General features: G+C 38.7%; 1 protein-coding gene across 1 annotated transcript in view; it reads right to left on the reverse strand.

Annotated features, from left to right (window-relative positions):
- The window catches only part of LOC110047876 (hemicentin-1-like), a 60,256-nt gene that overhangs the window by 23,100 nt on the left and 20,218 nt on the right, over positions 1-16,938 (reverse strand). Inside the window, exons 3-8 of the mRNA XM_089294635.1 lie at positions 15,555-15,833; positions 7,088-7,345; positions 5,690-5,956; positions 2,749-3,006; positions 1,352-1,618; positions 310-567 (exon numbers count right to left, since the gene is read on the reverse strand). Coding sequence (XP_089150761.1) covers positions 310-567; positions 1,352-1,618; positions 2,749-3,006; positions 5,690-5,956; positions 7,088-7,345; positions 15,555-15,833 — 1,587 coding nt within the window. The remainder of the gene's footprint in view (positions 1-309; positions 568-1,351; positions 1,619-2,748; positions 3,007-5,689; positions 5,957-7,087; positions 7,346-15,554; positions 15,834-16,938) is intronic.

Here is a 16,938-nt window from a genome sequence, read left to right on the forward strand (position 1 = left end):
ACTCTATTTGAAAGCTGATGTTGCCCAAGCAGTCCAAGAGCAATTGGCACTAGCTCTGTTGCATTTGAATAATCTTTCTCATAAACCACACAGTTCTATCCAGTTGGACAACTAATCTTAAACAATAAAAAACTAAATGCTACAACATTAAAGAAAATTAACTGATTATAAATGTTTGAGGGGGGTATCCTCCTCAGTTAATGCTGAAGTACTGTTTATTCTATCATGTGGGATAGTTAGAATGACCTTTCATGCATAATCGTTAAAGTCATGCACAGAAAAATATAAAACAGGACTAATGTAACTCACCAACAACAGCGATGTTGACAGTAGCATTTTCTCCAGTGCCAACTGTGTTGATAGGAACACAAGTGTACACTCCATCTTCCATTACAGTGGTGTTAAACACACCTGAACTGCTGTTGCCAATAAGACTTTCATTTAAGTAGAAGTAATAAATGTGAGCATCAGGGTTGGCATCTGTACTGCAGCCTAATGAGATGTTACTCTCACGTAGCAAAGTGGTGTTATTTGGAACAGTTGTCAGGTTTGTGCTGCTTGGTGCATCTACATGCAGATACAAGAAAAGATTACATCTCATTAAATAAAACATCTTTTAACGTTTAGGCGTTTGGGCTAAAATGTGTCTTTCAATACAAGAATACTTAATATATTGATTACTGGGTTAACAATTTCGTTTTAATGTGTTGAAAATTAAGCAAGTGTAAATATTTTTCTGCTATATCCATATATAATTATACACAGTACCGTAATTATTGCAAAACGCAGCATTCCAATTCTCCTCAATTATGCTAAGAGACATTCGTGTGAAAATCTTCTCATTTGTATTATTTCTACGGTCAGACATTGAGTACTTACCTCAGAAGTGCAAAGAACAAATAACAAATACTGCCATTGAAAAGCAAATCACTTGATGGGGAAATCGTTTTGCCTTCTACCTCTCCAATAACTTTACTTCGGTACAACTTCAGTGCGCAAGCAGTTGTGAAAGCTTTATGCATTAGTCAGTGGAATTGAAAAGTCTAACAGGAAGCCAAAGTGCAGAGGAGCGTAGGACCAAAGGTGTGAGATTTGCTCCACACTTACATCTTGGAAAATACTATTTTCCAATTTAAAAATGAAAAAAATTGGACATAGCTTTGAAGCAACTGTGCAGTTCATTAGTTGGCTTTCTCCGATTTGAAACTAAAGTCAAGAAAATCAGTACAGCTGAATGATCATGAATGTTTTAGTGCTCAGTACTCCGTGACAACCAGTTTCTACATGTACCTTAGGGTTAGTCATATTGTAGCAATGAAATGATTCAGTATTCAAGACAATATTCACTTACAGTGAACAGTGACATTCACTGTGGCTGTAGCAGGTGTTTCCACTCCATTACTGGCTGTACACCGATACTGGATCATGTTATCAGGTGTCCCAGGTCTGCTTACATTCACAATGGTGAGTGATGATGTATTCGAGAGCACCTCAGAACTACCAAGCTTAGTCCATGTTGTGACAGGCGAAGGTTTACCAAATGAAGTACAAGTTAATGTGATGTTGTCACCTTCGTCTACCGTCTCTCTTGTTTTGGAGATTGTTATTGATGGAGGCTCTATAATCAAAAATCAATTGAAAAGCGTAAACTTACAAAAGTATGACGTGGATTTCAACATGAAAGGTAATAATGCTGAATTGTCATTGGCCGAGAAAGAGGGCATTTTTCTTAATTTCCTCTTGTCTAAAGGGCAATGTTGCCACAAAATGACTGCCTCTCAGCCTCTCAGCCTCTCAGATGGCTAGGGAACGGTGAAGAAAAAACTGTTCCGCTATTGTTTTGCCGCAATGGAGTCCAGTATCAAAAAAAAATTGACGGTGAATTTATTAATGAACCAAGGGAAATGAGCCAACATGCAGAAACTAAAAAACACAAATCAAGGAAAGAACGTTTTATTGAAGTAGAGAAGTGGAAAACCGACCGAAAGAAATCAAAACGGACAGCCTGTTCTGCCGTTCCGTAATTGAAGTTCCCGTGAACCGAAGTGCGTAATAAATAAAGAACATCACAGTCCAAACATCAGCCTAAGGACTCCACAGCTACGACGAAGTAGACGAACGAGAACAGATAATTTCAACAACTGACAAAAGTGTTCCGCATCCAGCCAGTGTTTTGAATCAGCTGTAACCATCAAAGTCATCCACAGTATATTAAAAACAAACCTTCTGTCGCTGCAATAGTCAGCTGAGAAAAGCTCACAAGATTCAGTGAGGCTAAGAACGGCTCAAACAAGAGGATTTTCACTGAGGAATCTGACTCCGAGTAACTTCTAAATGTCTTCAAAACATATAAATACAGGCTTAAACTTGGCCTAAAAAGTTTTTTTTTCATTAATGGCGAAGGTTTTCAGCCGCGTTGCTGTGTAAAGACCATTTTCATTCAGAAGATTTGTGCGCCACTTACAGTTCATTGACGCTTACCGAACACTGAAATGGTCTCCTACAAAATATGCGCTTGCATCAGCTTTCTAATAAACAAAATTTTCCCACTATGTTAAATTAGGGACTAATATCACTTGTTTACGGAAATTTCAGAAATTGCACAGATCGCTGCTCGACTTGCGCAATTTCTGAAAATTGCACGATATTTATCCTTTATTTTACTCAGCCTGGTGTGATTACCCAGACTAATCACTACAGTCATGCACAGAAAAATGGAAACTAAAAAACAAGTTTAAGGCAACTCACCGACGACGGTGATACTGACAGTAGCATTGTCTCCTGTGCCAGCTGTGTTTATAGGAACACAAGTGTACACTCCATCTTCCATTACAGTGGTGTTAAACACACCTGAACTGCTGTTGCCAATAAGACTTTCATTTAAGTAGAAGTGATAAATATGAGCATCAGGGTTGGCATCTGTACTGCAGTTTAACGAGATGTTACTCTCACGTAGCAAAGTGGTGTTATTTGGAACAGTTGTCAGGTTTGTGCTGCTTGGTGCATCTACAAGCAGATACAAGAAAAGATTACATCCCATTAAATAAAACATCTTTTAACAGCATCTTTTATGCAAATAGAAACATATCATAAACAATGGATAAGACATACATGTACATGTGGTTTACGTTAATGCATTGAATGTCCCTAAAATAAAGTCACTTTAGGAACGAGAAGAAATCTGGGTTGAGTCTCGTCTCGCAGTGCCTTAGGGGACCCTAACTGTGGGCAGGATGACTTCTCATCTTTTGTTTTGTCCCCTGAAGCCACTCCGAAATGCGACCTGCCCTGGGCTTTTTCTCGTTTCTTAAGTAGCGGATAAACTAAAGGGCTTGGTGACGGAGTTCCAGCGGGCGAAGCGCCCCAGTACCTGAAGGTAAGGAATTTTGGTAAAACCATCAAACCTAAAAAATTTGGGCATGACGTCACCGTACGAGCAAGCGAGCGTCCGTCAGTATAGACTCTCGGGGAAGGGGAGGGGAGTCTTACAGTAACTCGAACAGGGGAGCTCGAGAATGCCATCTTTACGTACCAAGATCTCAAAAAGAAAATTATTTCCGTTGTTATGTCAACAAACGATAGCCGAGTTGATATTACGTTTTCAAGACAGGGTGTTACTGAAGGAGAACATGAAAGAGAACGACCGAGAGCAAGAATTAACAGGCAAAGAAGTAGCCAAGAAAATCGCAAAAGAGGGAAAGGGAGGGCTAGAGAAAGGAGGCAAAACAGCACTGAACGATGTCGTGAAGTAGATCAAGCCAGGGCTAGAGAAAGGGGACGAAGTAATACCTGATAATGTTGTGAAGTAGAATGAGATCGAACGAGGGCTTTTGAAAGGAGGCAAAATAACCGAAAAATTGATTCGTTGATCTATCGAAAAGATTAGTCTAGTTCCGTTTTCACTACTTTTCCTGGAAGTTTCTGTCTGGAGGATTCACCATGAAGTGAATTGCCAAATTGGGGTAAGTAACTCTTTGTTGTAGAAAATTTCGCAGCGTTTTCTTTAAAAAACTATCAAGTTGCTTTGGCAAGATAAGCTTATCTTCAACAGCAGTTTTTAAGTCTTCCTGATTTCAAACCATGCCGTGAGACATTTAATAAATTTCATTGTTTCAGTATCGCTTATCTCTAAACACAAACGGTGGAGTCCCTTTGTGGAATGCAAGTTGCATATTGTAAACGCGTAGTCTTCTGTCGGTTTTCACCGATAACCTCGTCTGAAAATAATCTTAAAACTGTATTATTTTGTAAAAACTACAGGCGCGGTTTGAAGTTTTCTTTGTGTTAGTAGGCCCAGCCGCTTCATATAGACTGCTAAAATTTCTTCCTCTGTCACGGTTGGAATGCAAGAAAGGTCAAGAGACCATTTTATATTTGACGCTCGTATGTGGTGATGCATAATGTGTTTACAGAGTTTAGAGATTTTCTCGTTTTGTTTGTCCGATTAATTCAGTCTGGTGAAATACTTGGTTGAATTAATTTAAAGGTTATTGGTTTAAGACTGGTAAAGCTACGGCCGATAAAATGACTGCCATGCCATCGGCAAAAAAAATGTAATATTCAAATTATGCTTTGGTTTGAATGATTATTAAACTTGAACACCGCAAGTCTTTAAAAGTTATTTCGGACGTTTTCCAGCTTCTACATGCATTTCTTGGCTTTACCTTCAATGGTAATCACTCTTAAACAAATTTTCGTTAACATTTTTTTTCATTCGGTCATCCTTCGTTGAGGCGGTATTTGCTGTTTGATACTCAGATTTAGTGATATGCATTTGTGTTTATGTACATTTCCTGATTTTTTTTGTTGTTGTTCAATTAATTTCGTTTGGTGAAAGCTTATTGGCAAATTTCTTTAAAGGTTATTGTGTCGAATTCACGATTAGTATTTTATGGGAGCTCCACTTTTATAGGCTTGGCTAAACTGTACATTAGCACCTCAGTGCTCAATGCAACAAGCACTCCAGCGTTTGGGCTAAAATGTGCCTTTCAATACAAGAATACTTAATATATTGATTACTGGGTTAACATTTTCGTTTCAATGTGTTGAAAATTAAACAAGTGTAAATATTTTTCTGCTATGTCCATATATAATAATACACAGTACCGTAATTATTGCAAAACGCAGCATTCCAATTCTCCTCAATTATGCTAAGAGACATTCGTGTGAAAATCTTCTCATTTGTATTATTTCTACGGTCAGACATTGAGTACTTACCTCAGAAGTGCAAAGAACAAATAACAAATACTGCCACTGAAAAGCAAATCACTTGATGGGGAAATCGTTTTGCCTTCTACCTCTCCAATAACTTTACTTCGGTACAACTTCAGTGCGCAAGTAGTTGTGAAAGCTTTATGCATTGGTCAGTGGAATTGAAAAGTCTAACAGGAAGCCAAAGTGCAGAGGAGCGTAGGACCAAAGGTGTGAGATTTGCTCCACACTTACATCTTGGAAAATACTATTTTCCAATTTAAAAATGAAAAAAATTGGACATAGCTTTGAAGCAACTGTGCAGTTCATTAGTTGGCTTTCTCCGATTTGAAACTAAAGTCAAGAAAATCAGTACAGCTGAATGATCATGAATGTTTTAGTGCTCAGTACTCCGTGACAACCAGTTTCTACATGTACCTTAGGGTTAGTCATATTGTAGCAATGAAATGATTCAGTATTCAAGACAATATTCACTTACAGTGAACAGTGACATTCACTGTGGCTGTAGCAGGTGTTTCCACTCCATTACTGGCTGTACACCGATACTGGATCATGTTATCAGGTGTCCCAGGTCTGCTTACATTCACAATGGTGAGTGATGATGTATTCGAGAGCACCTCAGAACTACCAAGCTTAGTCCATGTTGTGACAGGCGAAGGTTTACCAAATGAAGTACAAGTTAATGTGATGTTGTCACCTTCGTCTACCGTCTCTCTTGTTTTGGGGATTGTTATTGATGGAGGCTCTATAATCAAAAATCAATTGAAAAGCGTAAACTTACAAAAGTATGACGTGGATTTCAACATGAAAGGTAATAATGCTGAATTGTCATTGGCCGAGAAAGAGGGCATTTTTCTTAATTTCCTCTTGTCTAAAGGGCAATGTTGCCACAAAATGACTGCCTCTCAGCCTCTCAGCCTCTCAGATGGCTAGGGAACGGTGAAGAAAAAACTGTTCCGCTATTGTTTTGCCGCAATGGAGTCCAGTATCAAAAAAAAATTGACGGTGAATTTATTAATGAACCAAGGGAAATGAGCCAACATGCAGAAACTAAAAAACACAAATCAAGGAAAGAACGTTTTATTGAAGTAGAGAAGTGGAAAACCGACCGAAAGAAATCAAAACGGACAGCCTGTTCTGCCGTTCCGTAATTGAAGTTCCCGTGAACCGAAGTGCGTAATAAATAAAGAACATCACAGTCCAAACATCAGCCTAAGGACTCCACAGCTACGACGAAGCAGACGAACGAGAACAGATAATTTCAACAACAACTGACAAAAGTGTTCCGCATCCAGCCAGTGTTTTGAATCAGCTGTAACCATCAAAGTCATCCACAGTATATTAAAAGAACCTACTGTCGCTGCAATAGTTTGCTGAGAAAAGCTCACAAGATTCAGTGAGGCTAAGAACGGCTCAAACAAGAGGATCTTCACTGAGGAATCTGACTTCGAGTAACTTCTAAATGTCTTCAAAATGTATAAATACAGGCTTAAACTTGGCCTAAAAAGTTTTTTTGTTCATTAATGGCGAAGGTTTTCAGCCGCGTTGCTGTGTAAAGACCATTTTCATTCAGAATATTTTTGCGCCACTTACAGTTCATTGACGCTTACCGAACACTGAAATGGTCTCCTACAAAATATGCGCTTGCATCAGCTTTCTAATAAACAAAATTTTCCCACTATGTTAAATTAGGGACTAATATCACTTGTTTACGGAAATTTCAGAAATTGCACAGATCGCTGCTCGACTTGCGCAATTTCTGAAAATTGCACGATATTTATCCTTTATTTTACTCAGCCTGGTGTGATTACCCAGACTAATCACTACAGTCATGCACAGAAAAATGAAAACTAAAAACGAGTTTAAGGTAACTCACCGACGACAGTGATACTGACAGTAGCATTGACTCCTGTGCCAACTGTGTTTATAGGAACACAAGTGTACACTCCATCTTCCATTACAGTGGTGTTTAACACACCTGAACTGCTGTTGCCAATAAGACTTTCATTTAAGTAGAAGTGATAAATATGAGCATCAGGGTTGGCATCTGTAGTGCAGTTTAACGAGATGTTACTCTCACGTAGCAAAGTGGTGTTATTTGGAACAGTTATCAGGTTTGTGCTGCTTGGTGCATCTACAAGTAGATAACAGAAAAGATCACATTCCACTCGACAAAACATCATTCTAAAAGTTCAAAATGTTTGAAAAGAGAGTAATGCAAATAGAAACATATCTTTAAGAAATGTACGGGAGATACATTAATTGTGCATGTGATTAATGTAAAAGCAACGAAGGGCTTATTAGCATCTCAGTGCATGGCAAAAAAAAAAAGCCAATACAAGCACAAACTGTTGCCTTAATCCAGCTTTTAAACTAAAATGTGTAAGAGTAATTAATATATTAGATTCAGGGTTAACGTTTTCATTTTAATGTGAAAATTAACCAAGTGTTAGTATTTTAATAGTGTACTTGGCTGCTATACTGCTGGTGTGTGAGGCAGATTATACTAGTAAATAAGTAAATACATGAAAAAAGTATTAATGTGATCTAAAGTAGTGCATTGCAAGCTCATTACCAAACTGTAAGTCATGTTAATTTTTGCAGAACACTTTATCTGATAGCAAATAATTATGTACAATGTAGTTGAAAATAAAAAGGGTACATCAATAACTAACAACGGATAAACTAATGTTTTGAGGCACACGGGGCCGAGATTAAAGAAAGGAAAATACAACCATACCTTAAGATCATGCCCAATACACGAGCCAAAGTCAACAGAGCGATATGACATTTTAAAACCAGAAAAAGACAACATAAAGGACCATTATCCTAAAAGGTGATGAAGGCTTCCAGGGTAAAAACATGACTCAATGATTCTTCTGTTGCTCCTCTTGCGTGTTTATTACGTAAATGTAAGTTGGTCTGCTAAACAATCTTCACAGACTTGTAGTCATTAAAGACAGTTACCCTCTGATTTCCGCTTCAAAAAATAGAACGCAGGCAAAGACAGCTTGAAGATGCTTGTAGTGGTTTGAAGATCGAAAGTGTTGAAAGAATTGACAAAAAAAAATTAGAACCAAAAAACACCAGCATTTATTATCTTCCCAGTTTTGGAATAATGTTCTCCTGAATCAGCTACACAGATATCACAGACCATGACCAAATAAGCAAAGTAGCGGCCTCCAGGCTCCCCTCACAGCGGCCCTTTCCATCCATTAGTTTTAACACTAATAATTTCCAATTTGCCTTCAGCGACATTAACCTACCATACAACGTTACGCTGTCGGGTAAGTGTTGCATGACAGAGAGAGGGCCAGGATTGGACTGTGTGGTTTACTGTTCTACATTTATTACATGGTAAAAAGAACATAACTAACTAACTAAACACCAACATTTTTACTTATTAACTCAAATAGCCATGATTCCAGGATTGTAGTACTAATTTTTCTTACTTTTGAAACTTGACAAAGCTGAACGAAAGACCTTTTGCAAGTTCATACAACATTTTTTTGAAAGAACAGTGTACAACTAGCGAGAGAAACAGTGAAATAACTTATGTTGCTTTGTTAGGTCTATTTGGTGTTCCAGGTTGACTTATTATATTTGTAACAGAATAAAATACCTTATTGTCCAACTGCAATGAATATCATCCAAATAACACGGGAAACGAGTGCAAATATACAGTGATATTGTATACCAGTTATTTGTACACTAGAAAACCTGCTTGACAGGCCAGTTGACATGGACACCGTACGATGCCCAGTCCGAAGGACAACAAAATGGAGAACGATCATGAATTTAAATGGCTTCTTGAATTTGACCTACACTTTGAAAATTTGGCCGATAACAAATAACTTACTGCAGAAGGTGAAACAAATGAAACGACCCCTTCAACTTCTGAAACAGCAGACGTGTTGAATGATGCTGAAATAGGCAAATTTATCCAAAAAAAGCAAGAGGCCACTAACATTGAGCCAGGTACGCTATCGTCCTTCCAAAAGTTGCGGTCGCCATTTGAGTGAACTCGGCAAACACTACTGCCTGTTCAAGGAAAACGAGTTTACAAACACCAGAGAAACGCTTGAATCAAAGCATAAGCAGTTACGTCAAGAAGGAAAAGGACACCGCCCAAACAAACCTCTTGGTCTTAATGAAGATGAACTGGAGAAGCTCTGGTTGGCAAACCAACTCGGTGATCACTCTCCAGAGGCCCTCATTCTTACCGTGTGGCTCAATAACACCATGCACTTCGGTTGGAGGGCTAAAGACGGCAAGAGAAAAGTTCTGATTGGTGACCTGGAGTTACAAAGAGAAGGAGCTGATAATATATCATCTGGCATATTGAGAGGAGCTCTAAGACAAGATGCGGTGCGAAAGAGTTCGGTCCCGAAAGATACTTCAATCCTCAGATCTACGCCACTAATACTGAAAAATGTCCAGTTAAGTTCTTCAAGAGTTATCTCGCCAGGCAGTCACCTGAAATGAAGAAGGCCAGACGACTCATTTTACTTGGCAGTGATGAAAAATCGCAAAGGAACTATCTGGTTTCAACAAGAGACATCCACGTAAAGTACAGTCACTGGGTAACTTTATGAAAACGATGGCTGCCCCGGTAAATCTTGAGGGAAAGCATACAAACCACTCTGCTCCTCATACGATAATTACAACGCCCAGACACGAGAATGTAACTGCTCTTGACATCTCCCAACCTTCAGGACACAAGAATAAAATCCATCGACAGCTATTCTACAGTCTCAGAAGAGCAACAGAAGATGTCCTTAATAATCAGCGACAGGTCATTCGACAGAAGATCAATGAAACCTGCTCCATACAATGCACCAAACAGCTCTGTTGCATCTGCCAGTTCAAACCAATCCGCTTTGACTTCTTTTTCTGGTGCAGTGTTAACCAATGTTTCATTGTTATGGGTTCAGAACCCCCAGTTCCTGTGCAAAATGTCATTGACATGTGATTGACAATTGGCTGAAAACAACTTGATCGAGGTTTTCGAAGCACTATTGTTTTGCTAGATTTCAGCCTAAATACAGTATAAACCTTCAGTTCAATTCATCATTTTTCAAAATTCCCTGACTTTTCCCATATAAAAAGAAAATTTCCCTGACCAAATAAATACAAAATGTCCGATATAGTAGCGGCCTCAAGCCTCCTCTTAAACTATTAAAGCCACTCTTCCCACTCGTTCATGATGACTGATAAGTTTTCAACAAATTTCCCTTCTTGATTAAGGGAAATCATTATATGGCTAGCTCCGTGAGCGGGCAAGATGAATCAAATCCTGCGATGTGATTGGCTACCCGAGGGGGTAAGATGGGGCTATCTTGCCCGCTCGGGACTACCCGCCGTGTCCCGCAAGAAAAATTTCCTCGAAAGCCATGTAATAAAGCCTTTACTGACCAAGCTTGTTCGGTCAAGATGGGCTGATATTGGCCTCGTTTTTTTTTTTAGCGAGTTTATGGACCTCAACTCCGTCTCGGTCCATAAACACACGAAAGAACTTGGCCAATATCCAGCCATCTTGACTTCACACTTGGTCAATAACCCATACATATCGTTGAGATCATAGTGATCCCTAATGTTTCTTACAGCCTTCAATGGTATTTAAATTAGCCGAGTTAAATTATTTCAATTTTCCTTGACTTTTCTTCAAAATGTCAGTTTTCCCTGACTCAAAATAAAATTCCCTGACTTTTCCCTGACCTTGAACAATTGTTTTTCCCTGACCATTCCGTGACCTGAGGCAACCCTGTCTTTGATTTGTATACTTTGAGCATGAGCACTAGTTGTTTGCCAAAGTACCAACAACACATTTGGATAAGTTTATGTGACAACTGAAAGGGACATGTCATTGCATGGACATAAGGCCGTAGAACTTGACTCTGTGGCTGAGGTGGCCCGCCAAGTCATAGACAATGTAGGTAAGTAAGTAGATACATGTAGCTAGGTAGGTGGATAGGTACCTATGTATGTACTTGGCAGAGACCACAATTTAACAAGGCAGAGCAGTTCAGAAATAGTTTCAATCAAAGTCGATGTTCTTTTGACAGAAACTCTGCCATGGTGCAATGCTATGTTCCAATATTAACCTGACAGTCTTCTGGAAGCAAGATGCAATTTTAATACAAATTTCTCGAAAAAAGTGTTGCTAGGAAATTCGCATCTTTCCTATCTAAGCCATTTTAAAACATAACCAAGAAGTCTGTCTAAAAGCTGTTTACTATTTTCACATTTTTTACTGGATCTCTTTTTGTTTTAGAAATATTCAAGTTTTAAAAATATTTAACTTAGCCAAGTGATGCTGTCATAAACTCAACCAAATTTTGATCGAAGAAAGATATCTCAAATAATTTATATCAGAAATGATTCTTTGCATTAAGATTCTCCTAGATGTGCTACACCATCCGACCTTAACGTCATTTTAAAGTCCCCCTAATATATAGATTGAGCCAATTACAAGCCTAAAGCGGACCTCCTGGGCTGGGTTGTTCAAGGCCAAATTAAGATAATCCAGGTTAAGAGAGAATTTTGATTTGAGTTTTGTAACTTTGCAGTGAGGTTTTCTGTATATTGTTTGGCTTTCTGTTTTGAGTTTGAATAATCACAAAATACACAAAACAAAAGTAGTGAAAAACATTTGTATGCCAGAAATATTTACCCTTCCGTTAACTTTTAATCCTGGGTTAGCGTTAACCGGCTTCCCAACAACCCTAGCCTGCGAACGCAGACGTATTTCCGGCTGTCGCTTGTCTTCGCCGAAAACGTCTGCGAACCCGAGCCAGGAAACGATTTCTGTGACGTGGGATTTTTAAGCCAATCACAGTTTAGCTCAAGTAGCCCCAGAAGTACTGCGCGAGGTATTCGCTGCGAGGAGCACTCGAGTTTCATTCTATCATGGAATCTGATTGGCCAAAGAGAAACAAAAGTCATTACATCACAGAAATGGTTTCCTGGCTCGGGTTCGCAGACGTTATTTTCGGCGGAGACAAGCGACAGCCGGAAATACGTCTGCGTTCGCAGGCTAGAACAACCCGGCCCCATTTACAAGTTGACATGAACTTGCGATCCAATAGAAAACCAGCACTTGGTCACAACTTAGAACTTAGAACTTAGACCTTTATTTCTGAGTATTTACGGCCACCATTAGTTTTCCTTGTTCCAAGTCTCGGTTGAGAATTGGAGTAAATGACGTCATTTTCTCAAAAATACCACATGGGTTGAAATTATAAAACAATAAGTGTAGAAAATTGCAAGAATATAAGGGCCAAAGTTTTTGTTACTCTTTATGGGAATTGCAGTCATTCATCATAGGGGCACTTAAAATCTTTCATGGAATATGATCAAAGTAGTACTTTAAACAAATATTAGTGCCACAAAGCATCGACATTCAACTGGATATCCTTGGTATTTCATTCAGTATCCTATTGAAGATTTTCGAACACCTTCATATCTATTACTCTTAAGGCTGCTGCACACTAGCCGAGATTTTGTTGTAGAACTGCAGATTTTTTGTCAGGGTGAAATCGGGTCAATGTTTGTCAGGCCATCAGCTTACCACACACTAGCCGATATTTTGTCGCGACTAACTGCATTGAGGCTTGGGGCCGAGTCATCCAAAGTCAAGACGGCGCCTATTCCACTGTCATGACTCGCATAACATTTCCTAATTGGTTAAGGCACGTGCGAGCCCCAAAAAATTGTCTTGGCCCACCGCACACTAGCTGACAACGCCCGACAAGACATTTTGAGATCTAACACTGTCAGATATCGCCCGACAAGTCCCGATCTTGTGGCAGACTTGTCTGAATTCACCGCACACTAGCTGACAAGTAAAGATTTTTTGTCAGCCGAAGAGAAATCGGCTAGTGTGCGGCGGCCTTTAAGATGGCTCAAAACAGTTTCCAACACTTTCCAAGACGTAAATTTGATGGGTCATTATAACCACTCTATATCGGTTGATGCCAAAATCATGATATCACACAGCTGTCCTATCATTAGCTATCATTGGTGACCACGTTTGCGTCAATTTCGTGGCACAATAGGTTACCATAGCAACAGTATGACCTCCTAGAAACACCCTTAATTTCAGTTTTAAGTGCTTAAAACCCTAAAACCAGCTCGGTGACCCCCATTTTTTATCATCGAATTGTGATAAGTATGATAAGATGCAACTTTTTGTTAAGTTTAAAAAAGTTCTGTACAGAGGGTTCAGAGCCGTCTAAAATTTCGAAAATTTAAGGTGGCTCTAAACCCTCTTTACAGAATTTTTTAAAGTTTGTACAAAGTTGCATCTTATTATGCTTATCACAATTCAATAATAAAAAATGGGGGTCACCAAACTCGTTTTGGAGTTATAAGTGCTTGGCTCTAAAATTAAGGGTGTTTCTTACAGGTTGTATTGTTGCTGTGGTACCCTGTTATATAAAATGGGTGAATGCAACTTTTTTTTTACTAATGATTGGGCATTTGTATGATACCATTAATGTAGCATCACTTGTTAAACAGTGGTAGCATTCATCCTTCAAAGTATAGCTGTTAGAAAAGTGCTGTTAACTGTTGCCAGCCTCCTTAAGCAACCTATTACCCTTGGCAGAAACTTTGGAGAGCTTTTGGCACTAGCATTTCTGGGATGGTTTGGGTACTAAACATGAACTAATATATAGATTTAGCCAAGCCTAAAAGCGGAGCTCCTGGCCAGGTTGTTCAAAGCCTGATTAAGTTAACCTAGGATATGTGAGAATTTTGATTCAAGTTTTTTATTTTTAACTTGGTGGTGAGATCTTCTGCTTATAATTATTGTATGTCCTTCTGAGTTAACCTTGTTTGAGCCCACGATCCAATCAAAAAGCCGGTACTTGGTCAGCAGTTGACTTAAAAAACATGAACACCTGACCTCGATGAGCTCAAAACTTGAGCCTGCAATATGGTCACGTGATACTAGACAGAGAATACCTTATTTGACAGGTGTCAATTGACCATAAAATGGATGTCCAATATCAAAGATGTACGCTGTTAACTAAGGCTGCATGTCCTACTAGCTGGAGTATGGCTGCCATGTTGTTGTCGTCGTCATTGTACATACGTGCCCACGATACCGCAATACTGCTAGCCATTTTTACCATGAGAAAAGCGATTTATGGGTTTCCATGAGTATGGGGCTCCACTTGGCAGCCCCCAGAGCTCCACTACTATTGATCAATGGTTTCCAAAGGCAACCATCAACAAATCATAGCTCACATTGGTTACCCAAAACATCCCAGAAATCCTAGTGCCAAAAGCTAATCTTTGATCTTTGCTGTGCGAACCATTTTATCCTGCCGTGGTCATTCATTAATCAGCAGGTTATACTGACCATGATAAATTTATACTGTTCTTCTTCATGAATAATTCATAAGTTGCCCGTTACCAAACAAAGATGGTTAAGTTTTCCAAGTTAGGTAGCTATGCGCCACTTAACTTGGAAAATGGATTGTCTGTAAGCAGACTATATTTCAAATTAAGTGGAACTGGACTGGAACTACTTTGCAACTGAGGCGGGAAATCTTTTCAAATGCAAATAACATAAACTTCTTTTCAATGATATTCACTGTGCGAGCCTCCTTTGCAAGCTAGTTCCAGTCCAATACCGAGAATACGATATCGCCTATTGACGGTGAAATAGGCATTAAATTGAAAGAAAATTTGGTTCATTTGAAGTTTCCTACACTCAGCTTGGGCTAACAATGGCCACCTTGTATTCAGATATTTATAAGAAGTTATTTTCTCTCATAATATAAGCGAGCTGAAATTCAGGGTACATCAGCGGCCCGGCAAAGTCTTTCTGAGTGCGACATCAAATTTCTAAATTTCCAATTTTTTCAAGGACTATTCAATACCTCTTCAAGGATGATTATTCAAAGACTTGTTTCCTCAAGAATCGGATGTAAAATTTAATTAGGTAAGGGGACCAAAAATAGAGAATACCTATGATCCTATTGATGGCATGATTATTCACACAAGTACTGTTAGGTTATTCACATAATAATCACTGAAGTCCCATATCATCAAAATTAACTCTTTAAGACTTGCAGTTTCCATTATTCGTGTCATTATTTGTTTTTTCTCTCATGTAGTCTCTAGTAGGACTACATCAATTTTTCATTTTCAAGGACTTTATGAGGCTTGTACCAAACATGCTCTGTATCTACTTGGTCAAGGGTCTGACTGATGATGGTGACTTACCTAACAGCAGTCTTTACCAAGACTTCCTTACATGTAGACTGTGCTAAATGGCACCTAGATTGTAATAATTAGTTAAAAAGGTAAGTGCTAAAAGGGTGTATACTTACATAACACTGTCAGACTTAACCCATCTGTAGGTCCATCACCAAATTCATTAAATGGAGTGCAGCTGTAGTTCACCTGCTTATTTCTTTCACTCACTGAAGTTGTAATAAATGAGACACCACTACCAGCTGTGTCATTAACAAAATTGTCTTGGTCTTTGTAGAATCGATATTTTGCAGATGGGTTGGCCTGTGCACTGCAAGTGATGTTGAAGGATTCATTCACAACAACTGAGTTGCCAACAACAGAAGTTGTCAGATTTGTGTCTATTGGATGATAGCCTAAACACAAAGATAAATAATGTAAACATAAAACCATGCCAACATGTACAAAATGCCATGCAATCAATTGCATTAATATGTAGTTTCACATTTTGTAAATTTCATTACAGTTATTGAACCACACAATTTAGGACTCTGAGGGAAAGTAACTCAAAATAGTGGGTCATCGGTTCAAAATAACTAGGTCAGCATTAAACAATTGAGAATAACAATTAAGATTGTGTTAACTACTCCAGATGGCAAAAGTTTTATTGCTTGAACACACACACTAATAATGAATGAATGAATGAATGAAATGCCGAGCTAAACCTACAAGTTTTTATACTTATGTAAATCTTAGAAAGTTCCAGAAGCGTCTCTGCATACATTTGGGCTTGCGGGACAATGCATACTAATTATCAAACACTCTGCATTACGACTATGCCTGAAAGGTGACAGAATAAATAGAATTACATAAGCTGATTATGTAACAACTGACATAATCAACATACATGTAATGGCAGGAAATGTATTTTTTATTGACAAAGGGCCAGAAGAGAACACTCAAGGATGGAGGTAATCAAAGTGCGTACAAGACTACAGTACAATGAAAAGACCAACTTGTAGCATTTCAGCCATGTTCAAGATGACAAGTAAGGGTCCCATGATTTCATAAAGATGTTAACGGATTTCAATTAGCTACCAATGAATGAGAGTTTGAAACAGATAGTGTCAAGTTTAAGTCAAGGAAAAAATCAGTTTGTTGCAGGGAGTATGACAAACCAAGTTCGAATTACTAGATTCCAACCACATCCTTGACCTCGACTTAAGTTCTCTGGCTACATTGTGACTACTCTTTACCTGAGCAAAATAGCTCAAGGAGTCCCTCTGGCCCCAAATGAAAGATACAAGCTTGGAACCCAAGCCATCATCTAAAGGGTCCAGCCTGACCAATTTTACGCAACGATCTGAGCAATCATCTTGTTTGAGTAAGCTAGAGCTTTGTGCACAGGATAAATATCTTGGATGGCCGATAATAAATTATTATGCAACTCATCGAAAACTGAAATTTTGCATTTTTCATCTCGTTATCTTCAGCGTCAACCTATAGCCGCGGTGAATATTG

The sequence above is a fragment of the Orbicella faveolata genome, unplaced genomic scaffold (genome assembly GCF_042242905.1).
Source record: "Orbicella faveolata isolate gen_17 unplaced genomic scaffold, um_ofav_v1 contig_25, whole genome shotgun sequence".
Taxonomy (NCBI): Eukaryota; Metazoa; Cnidaria; class Anthozoa; order Scleractinia; family Merulinidae; genus Orbicella; species Orbicella faveolata.